Consider the following 9,990-nt stretch of genomic DNA (forward strand, 5'->3'; position numbering starts at 1 on the left):
GATTGACCTTTGTCGATTACCCGCAAAAAAAATTTTATTTATTTTTAAAGATGTGCTTGGTTAGTATTGCATAACTAAAATAACATTTATACATAAAAAATAAGTATAAAACTTGAATTAAAAATTAATTTAATTTAAATTAAATAGCAATGAATAAGACATAAACCTAATTAAACTTATTTATTTATTAAAATTCAATGAAATTTTAAACTATTTCTACATTTTAAATACAAGTAATTAATAAATAATATTGATTGATTAAGTTATTAATTAAAAAAATATGAATATAAATGTATCAGATATATTTTTTGTAATGTGAGTTTAAAATAATTTAAAGAAAATCTTAGAATATTATTGTACTATTAATAAATAAATTATATATTTAATTATATACACTTATATTTAAGAATGAAGCTTATTTTGTATTTTTGTTTGTTTATTTATTTATTTATTTGGTTATTTGCTTTTTCTTAAAATATATGAATAGAAATTAGGAAAAATATTAATATTATATTTGTTTGTTTGGTTAGAAATACCTACTTTAATTTTTTAAAATACTTAGTTAAAATATGTTGTTTTTTTTATTTGTTTATAATCTGATTAAAATTTCATTTTGTAATATCTAATTAATCATAGCTTATTTCTTATTGATTACTTCTAATCACCATTCATCCATTTGAGAATAACTAGATTCGGCTTCATCGATGGTTGCTTTCAAAATAACTTCTGGAATTATAAATTTTCTAGCATGTGCTTATCTCCTTTCTTTAGACATAGCTGGGAGCTTTGAAGCTTATTGTGAATACCATTTTTGATAACTTTTTTTCAACTGCTCAAACTCATAACAAGATTAAACTATATACTTTATGTATTATTTTTCTATTTAAACTAAGGTATCATCTTTTTCTAGATAAAAATTTAACATACTTTTTAAAAATTTAAGGATTAAATAACTTACTATCGTCTACTTGGTAGCCTACTCTTCGGTTGTAAATTACAACTTTTTATTTATTTGCATCTTTTATAGAATCAGATTTTTTCATTTATTAGTAATTCACTGAATTAGACCTGGAACTTTTCTGTCTTTAAAAGTTGGCTATATCATACTAATTATCATACTCAAACTAAGTATCTTCCTTTTAAATAACTTGAGCTGCTTATACAACTGAATTAGACCTTTTAAGGTGCACTTTAATCTATGTGATTGTGCTTTATGCTCTTTGTATTTATTGTATTTCATAGTTTTCAAATGAATCAAAGATCATATCTTTTTCTACTGGTTTTGCAATTTCTTCATGTACTGAATCTTTTTTATCATTATCTAGATCATCTAAAATATTATTTTAAGTATGCATTTCTTCTTAAATTCTTTCTTTTTCCTAACTAAATGAAACTTCTAAGATCGAATAAGAGTTATTTGGATTTGACTGATTATTTTTTGAAAATAATTTATTTTCTTATTTTTCTATGAGTTTCTGTCTCATTTTCAAATGGAATTTTTATTATTCTTAAAATTATGTTTCTTGAGAAGCATATTTAGCTCTAGCTAAATCAACTATATTCATCATTTTATTATACATTAAATGAATAATATCATTCTATTTTATATATTTATTAATTTATATTTAATTCAATTAATTAGTTAAAAATATTTTAGTTTACAATCAAAGCGAATTTTCTTTCTGAAAAATTTGTGTTATTTAATATCTGTCTCTTCAGTTCACTGTTAAAATTAATTAAAATAATTGTATAAATTCTGTTAATAAAAAATTTAAATTTACTCAATTCCTTTATATTTTGTTTTTTACTCGCCGAATAAATGGTTGATTCTGTAGATTAAAAAATACTAAAATATCATTCTAACATTATAGGACCAGTGCATGAAAAGCCTTTTTATAAAAAGATATTTATTTCATGTTAATTCTTACTTACAAAAATTATTTATACTTACCTAAAAAATAGGTTTGAAAATAGGTATTCGCATATTTCTTTTTAGAAGTCAGGTGGAAATAAAGTAAAATTATTATAAATAACCCAAATCACTCTTGCTAAGCAAATAGAGTGATCTTGATCCAAAACAGTTCTAATGCCTTTTAAGAAAAAGCTGAAATCAAATACAGTAGGAATGTTTTTGTTGTTTTAAATAAGGAACTACATCCATGAATTTATCAGATCAAATGTTTACACTGTTTTATTAGAGTCGTACACACTGTATAATAAATGAAGAATTAATAAATGAATTATTTAATAATTATCAAAGTACTTTGTTTTATTATAGATAAGAGTGATTAAAATGTTCAAAAGTCTTTCATTATTCAAAATACTTTGAGATGCTAGTTTCAATGCTTCTGGATACTGTAGAATGTCTCTGGACTTAAGTTCTATTAAAAAAGCTCTAAGTAGAGTAAGATATCCAGGAAGATCTTGCCAAGGGACGTGATCTTTTACTACGACTGTTTTATTGACATACTAAAGCCATTCAGTCAAGAAAAAGAAGAAGGCAACACCTCTCTTAGACATTCTATAAGACCATTTTGTATCATTTAGTATTGCACTTAAATCATTAAAGTGCTACTCACCTCTCTCTTAGGTTTTAAGAAATCTATAAAAGCTTTATTCCCAATCAAATAAGCTTATAAATTCATTATTTTTAGCTAGCTTATTATTTTTTGTCTCATCTAACTAATACTCAGTACCTCTCCATTCTGTTATTTCTATGTCATCAGACTTTATTACAACACTAAGTAACTTTTGTCTAAACTCTGGTATCCTTTTAAATGATAATATTATTTTTTTTATTTATTGTTCATTATCAAATAACTTTGAAAAAGTCATTCCAAATAAATTAAAAAATAATTTGTAATTATAAATTTTCAAATTATATCCCATGAAATTAAATAGGTAATAAATTTACCTAAAGTAAGCAACAGCACAATAATTTTCAACAAACTATCTTTCTTTATCGCTCAAAGCTTTTTAATTTAATTTATCAAGAACTTTTTCTAAAATGCTGTATAGTAGTTTTTAATAACTTAAAGCAACTTTCATCTTTAAATTGAGCTTTCTAATAGCTTCTTTATTGAATCCTGTCTTTTTAAGTTGAGCTCCTTGGGCAGTTTCAAGCAAAAAATGATAAGACTCATCAAAGCCCATGTAATTTAGGTCAAATTCACCTCTAAGATTTAAATAAAAGATCAACATTAAAAAAACTGCAAAACTAAAATAAAGAATAGCTGCTAGCTTTTTACCTATTGATAATAATTTTAAGACAATCATAATAATTATCTCTTAAGTATTCATCTACTTCATCTGCGTACTAAGATAAATGCTTTGCTACATCAATCAGAATATCTTGAGACTATAACAGCTCTTCCTAGCTTTTGTAATAGAAGGATTTGATTGACTCTTTGTGACTTTTTTAAGCCAATTCAAATACGGTTTAAAAGCTTTAATTTATCTCTTGCTTTATTTTATCTTTGTCTTTTTACTTTAGGAATAATATTTTTTATTAATAACTGACTATTATTTACTTTACAATTAAGAATACTTACTTCGAGAATCTACTTTTTTTCGTACAAAGTAAAAACGCTATCATTTAATATATTTTTTGCTTCATTCAATGCAACAATCTTTATTAAAAAAAACAATTTATGAAACAAGTTTACATTTTCTCAAATATTTACATCTGCATTATTACCAGTTCCTTCTTTGAAATCATATACTGCAGGACTTGCTTTTAAGACACCGTTTTCAGTTTATACACCTACTATCATTTGCTGTAAATACTCATGATTAATAACCTTGAAGTTACTTTTAGTAGTACCCACTTCCTTACCATGATTCCAAAGTTTTTCATTTATTGCTTTTTTCCTTACTTGAACTTTTTAACCTTTAATTTCTATCTATTTTATTCAAAATAAATGATAAAAGACTTTTTCTCAATATATATTTATAAATAAATAAATATATTTTTTACTATTTCGGGATCAACTGCAAAAATTCTATTTAGTGAGATATAGCACTCACCTGCAATATGATTATCAAAATATTTTATAACTTTTCCAGTTTCATCAATTTTTTCAAGTGGATCAGTAGATAAAAGACCCCAAAAACATATTTGGAGAGATGTTGTAGCCAAATCTTTGGTTGTTAGTTTTACAATAAGCTCAGGAGGTTCAGGGCCATCTTAACTATTATCTTAGCTTGAATAATCCCATTAAAGAATCTATTCTTCATTATCTATTGATTATTTTTCTGTATTTGCACCTGTTAACTCTTCATTGACTATGTCAGTATTTTCTTTTTCTTTTTAATTATGATTAAAATTCATGCTTCAAAAATTATATTTATTTGATTGATTGATATATTACCATCATTTGATGAATCTAATTTTCCAGAGCCCGGGACCTTTTTTAATGATGCTAATCTAGCAAGTTCTTTAAAAGAAAGAAATTTAACTCAGAAAATAAACTTAAAATGCTTACTTTAAGATTCCTATTTTGTAAAGCTTAAAGTTGGTACTAGCTTTCTTCCTTCATTAGCTTAATTGAGAACATATGTATTTTTTTTTCTATTTTAATTTAAATTTCTTAAAATATGAATTAAAATAAATCTAAGAAATACTTAGTTGGTGATTCGATCGTAATACTGTCTGTCATATCTTTTTTTGGTTTTATCAATTTACTTTTTATCTTAATTACATCAACGTTTTCATTCATTTCTTGAGTAAAATTTTCATCTGCTGGAGTTGCAGCTGTGTTTGCTTTTTCTCTTTGTTTATCTTTATCTTTATCTTACTCTTAATCTTTTAATTTACCATTTTTAAAGGATATTCTAGAATTTTTTTCATCCTAGCTATCTGTCTACATTTTATCATCAGCTTTTTAGAATGCTGGATTTAGAAAGAAATCAGAATGCTCGCTATTATAAGTATTATTATGAGTCTTTATTATATTTTTAAATTAATATTTTCAATGTAAAATTAGAAGAGTTTTACAATTAATCTCAAAGAAAAGTTATATGCTTTATCAGTAAATGTTTCTAAATTGCTAATGATTGAATCTGTTGATATGCAAAATTCAATTTTCTAAAACATTTTTAAATCAAAGCTGATTCTGCCTTCTGTATGTTGATGAATAGGGATATTTAAAGCTTTCATTTATGCCATCTATTAGATTAAATTTTAACATCAATTAGTATTCATTTTTTGCTAAATCTTTAATAATATTAAATTAAATATGTCTATAAGCAATTTCTGCGTATTAAGCTAAGAAGTTTGAAGTTAGTACCAATATTTGTAATATGATTTAATGATATGAGCTAAACTCATTTTGAAAAATATTAATATAGATAGACATCTTTTCGATATTGCAATAACAAAGTTTAAATTAAATCTACCTTTTAAGGATTAATATTATTTTTCCACATAATTGCCATATCGTGGTGGTAAGGGCCAGTTGCTACTTTGTAAAGTTTTAACACTATATTTCCTAAATCTTACTCTGAGCTATTTTTTAGAGAAAAATTAACAAAGGCTAATGACTTAAGACGATAATCATCAACTGTATATTCAAATTCTAGTTACTGTTTCCACTAATATTTTAATATTAAAGTGTTTCATTATAAGAATTTTTCATTCTTTTTATATTTTAATGCTTTTTTAATTTATTTTCATTCATTTTTTAATGTCTTATTTTTTATTTTCTCTTCCTAAATAAACATTTTACAGTGTGAATGAAATTTAAACTTTTCATTTTATTTCTAAATGAATCAATCAGTCAATTTATATTTCAAATTAACAATTTTACCCTAAGACTATTATCCACTTCAGTTAAAGAAAGCTAATGTTTGCATTGAGTGTCAAAATTAAGATGAAGAGAAGCACCAGCCTTTTTAAATATTAATAATATATTAAATTACTCTTTCAAGGTGGAAAAATAGAATTAAATTATAATATTTTTGATCTCATTAAATAGAAAATAATTAATTACTCTTTAAGGAGGATTTTTTATCTTCAAATTAGACAAAATTACTGTAAATGTCCTTTTTATTTGCCTATCTTTCTCAGTTACTTATGGCATATTTTGCTAATTGTTTTCATTACCTTTAGATTTTTATTCTTACTTTTTATTTCCTTTATCTGTGCTACTGCAAATACCCATTTTGCTAACTTTTATTAATTGATTTATAGCTATTTGCTTCTTTTAAATTATAATAATAATAATAATAATAATACGGTATTTTTCGACTAATATTTATAATAATCAATAACAAATCGCTAGAGTTTTTATTATTCAAGACAATTAATTAACAATACGTAAAATGAAAGAAACACACAAACAAATGGTAAATCATTAAATTTAAAGGAAATAAAAATACATATGCAAAATTGAATAAGCATCAAATGATAAAATTTATTGATTGATTATTCATTTTTGCCCATAATTTTTTATATCGTTATTTATAATCAATGAAGAAATAAATTTCATTTTTTTTTGATTGTTATTTCCGCAATTTTCATCTTTAATAGAAAAATAATAAATAAACAAATAAATACTCTAGTTATTTTACACAGCACTTATCTTTAAATGTAACCAAAAGTATTTGAAAATTGTTATCTAATAAAGGCTTACATAGCTCTTCTGGTAGAGAATTATTAGATAAAACTTGTTTTTAAAGTCAATTTTAAAAAAACCCTTTTAGTAAGATATATCTCTAAAATTTTATGTAATTACACTATTTCATAAACTATATAATCTAAAAATTAAATAAAAGATTAATACACTAAATTTCTAACATTTCTTTGGTTATCTTTTTATAAATTCCTTTCAAAAAAATTTTTAAGCATAAAAAAAAAAATTAAATGATAATATCATACTTTTATTTCTTTTTATCATTTGTAAGACGTACTATTCTCTATCTATCTAAATTACATTTACTTTTTAATTTATATCTTAGCTTTGTATTTCAATGAGTGAATAGTTACTTAATTAGTTAGTTACAGGTCTTATTATTTAATATTAAAAATTTCCTAAAAAAAGTTAAAAATTATTCATAGTAGAAAATCGATTTAAAGAAGTTAATTATCTTGATTTCTAATTTTTCTATTTAATTTTATATTTTATTTGAGTATTTTAATTATAAAATTTTGAATTAATTTTATTTAAATTTTAGATTTATTAGTTAAGGCAAAAATCGATAGATTCTTTCTTGATAGTAATTTTCGAAATCTTTTGATTAAAATATTTATTTTTTAAATAGTTTATTTATTGATTTGGAATTAAAAACCTTTGATATATTTTAAATAATTTTTATAAAATATAAATTTAAAAATATTTTTAAAAAGTAAATTTCAAAAGAAAATAAATAATAAATTCAAATAAATTATAAATAAATTATTATTTTTAAAACTCTCCTTTAAGATTAATAGATTACAACAAATTGTTATAATAAATTTTTAAAAAATTTTACTTAGTGCTATACTGAATGTAGATTCTAATCAATTTTTTCTGAGTTTAACTAAACGTAAAAAAAGTTTTTCTTTCATAAGAAAATCTTAAAGAATTGATTTAATAAGACTAATTTATTTTGGTATAAATTTTATCTAAACATTATTGAAGAATTTCAATACTAAATATTTAAGTTAAATTTTTAATATAAAAAATAAATTTGTTAGTGATGAGTAAAATTATTTTTATGAAATATTAACAACCACTTATTATAAATTTATCTTAGTGTTCAGGTACTAGAAGAATTATTAGTTTTTATAATTATCTCTTACCTTACTTATGAAAAGATTAAAAAAACTCTTTTCTAATTTAATAGCTATTTTCCAACATTCATTAAAAAATTTACCAAAATTAGAAGTATATTATTTTACCATAACAAAACATAATTAATTCAATAAAGAAAAACAATTCAAAAGAAGAACATCTATTTAAAAAATATTATAATTACCTACTTTCATATATTAAAAATGATAGAAAACAAAGAAGTAAAAGATATAGAATTGCTTGTGTAGAATAAACATATCAACAATTAAATTGATTTGGAATCTTAAAAATCTAATGAGGAGCAAAGTTAAGCTGGAATGGATAAAGAAACAGCTTTCGATTCTGCATCTCAAAAATCAGAAATGGAATACTCTTCTCATGCAAAATAATCTGCAATAGTGATTGGAAATATTAATAACCAATATCAGCAATTTGAAGATGTAGTCGAAGAAAACAATCCTTAAACTGTCATCGAATAGACCGCTTTAGAAAAAGATTAAATTATCGAGGGAAGTTCTTTATTAGACTCAGCTTAGAGAAACTTTGTTAAGAAAGTCTTTTGCATAGTTTTCTTTTAACTTTTAGTGACATCGATTTTTAGTGCTCTCAGCATGTATGTTATCCATTTCTAAAGCTTCTAAGTTGAGTATTACGCTTTACTCTTTGTAGCTCTTGGGCTCATTATAATTACTTAAATTAGTGTTTTTGCTTCAAGGAATGCAGCTAGAAAAGTGCCACTCAATTATATTTTGCTTTTATTATTTACTATTTCTTGGGCATACTTAGTTTCCTTTTTATGTGGTGGGTTTAGTATTAACTAAGATGGAACTTATAATGAAAGGAATCAAACAATTATTTTCCTATCAGTGATAGTGACATTTAGTATTGTTCTTAGCCTTACATTTTTAGCTCATGCCACATCTATTGATTTCTAGTTTAAAGGCACTGTTTGCAGTGTCTTAGGCGCAGCACTTGCTATTATTTCTGTTCTAATATGTATTGGATTTCCTTTTATCTATATCACATACAGTTTATTGTCAGGTATTACATTTGGTTTCTACCTCGTATTTGATTTACATGCTATAATGGATGGAAAATACGAAGACATAAGTTTAGATGATTACATTATAGCCTCAATGCTCATCTATGTCGATATCATTATGCTCTTCTTAAGAACTTTAGAAGTTCTCTCTAGAATTTTACCAAGAGATTGATTGATTATTAAATATCCCAATCATCCTACCTTAATTGCTCTTAAGCAAAATTATACCTCTAAATTAATTAAAAAAACGAAATCACTCTGATATAATTTATAGAAATCTTTGATTTAACTTCAAATGAAGATGTTATGTTTTGTTTTACTAGTTTAAAATCAATTAAATGCACACTAAATATTTATTCAAATAAAATTGCTAATTCATAGAACTTACTGAGTATTACTAATCAAAAATAAATAAATAAATAAATATATATAAATATCTATTTTTATGTAGAACAATTTTTATTTTCTATATTTAGGTAACAAGTTAATTGAATTTTGTTTATTCATCAATTCTTTAAAATTTTTATATTAAATTCATAATAATATTTAAAAAGTACTTTATTTAACTTCTATTGATCATTATAAAAAAGTTTAATTAAATTATTTTTTCTTAAATAAATTTATACATTCTAAGTTATTTGATAACTAACTCTTCACATTTATTGTAGATATAAATGAACTGAAAAAATTAGTGGTGATAAAGAAAAATAGATTAAATTTCAATATTCATTTAAATGAATTTTAGTTACAATTTTCTCTTTTCAATCTAATGATTAATTAAAGATAAACATATCATATTTGCTTATTTATTGATGCATATTTTTAATTTAATCTATTTAAATATAATCAAGAGCAATAAATTAAAAATAAACCTTATTAACTTAAAAGATAGCGAGTACATTTATCTTATTAATTTTATATTTTATTTTAAATTCAATATTAATATTTTATATTTATAAGTTAATAAAATATGTTCATTTGATATTTATTTTCAATCATTTTCATTGATTTCATTAAAAATACTTTTTATCTTCTTTTCTATACCATTTTATTATCAATTTGCTATTATCAAATATAAAAATTAAATAGTAAAATTTTATATTTGTTCCATAGTTCATCTTTTAATTTGATTTTTTTCAAATTGTTAAGATAAATTAACTATAAACAACATTTCTA

At 22.5% G+C, this 9,990-nt stretch overlaps 2 protein-coding genes across 2 annotated transcripts; one reads left to right on the forward strand and one right to left on the reverse strand. All coding sequences in view use genetic code 6, as the record gives it.

The window, feature by feature from the left end:
- Positions 1-661: 661 nt before the first annotated feature.
- TTHERM_00112530 (hypothetical protein) lies at positions 662-6,161 on the reverse strand (the record flags this gene model as incomplete). Its single annotated transcript, XM_001010648.3, has 18 exons — positions 662-906; positions 959-1,598; positions 1,663-1,723; positions 1,782-1,889; positions 1,952-2,209; positions 2,264-2,770; positions 2,915-3,175; positions 3,249-3,487; positions 3,552-3,629; positions 3,684-3,902; positions 3,977-4,305; positions 4,371-4,436; positions 4,485-4,570; positions 4,624-4,943; positions 4,997-5,167; positions 5,398-5,592; positions 5,808-5,888; positions 5,991-6,161. 18 exons carry the CDS (start codon positions 6,159-6,161, stop codon positions 662-664), a joined length of 4,035 nt encoding a protein of 1,344 aa, XP_001010648.2.
- A 1,814-nt stretch (positions 6,162-7,975) lies between these two features.
- On the forward strand, positions 7,976-8,986 carry TTHERM_00112540 (inhibitor of apoptosis-promoting Bax1 protein; the record flags this gene model as incomplete). The annotated part of the gene is made up of 1 exon (XM_001010649.3): positions 7,976-8,986. The coding sequence occupies one exon, from the start codon at positions 7,976-7,978 to the stop codon at positions 8,984-8,986; it is 1,011 nt and encodes a 336-aa protein (XP_001010649.1).
- Positions 8,987-9,990: the final 1,004 nt, after the last annotated feature.

The sequence above is a fragment of the Tetrahymena thermophila genome, assembly GCF_000189635.1.
Source record: "Tetrahymena thermophila SB210 genomic scaffold scf_8254752, whole genome shotgun sequence".
Taxonomy (NCBI): domain Eukaryota; phylum Ciliophora; class Oligohymenophorea; order Hymenostomatida; family Tetrahymenidae; genus Tetrahymena; species Tetrahymena thermophila.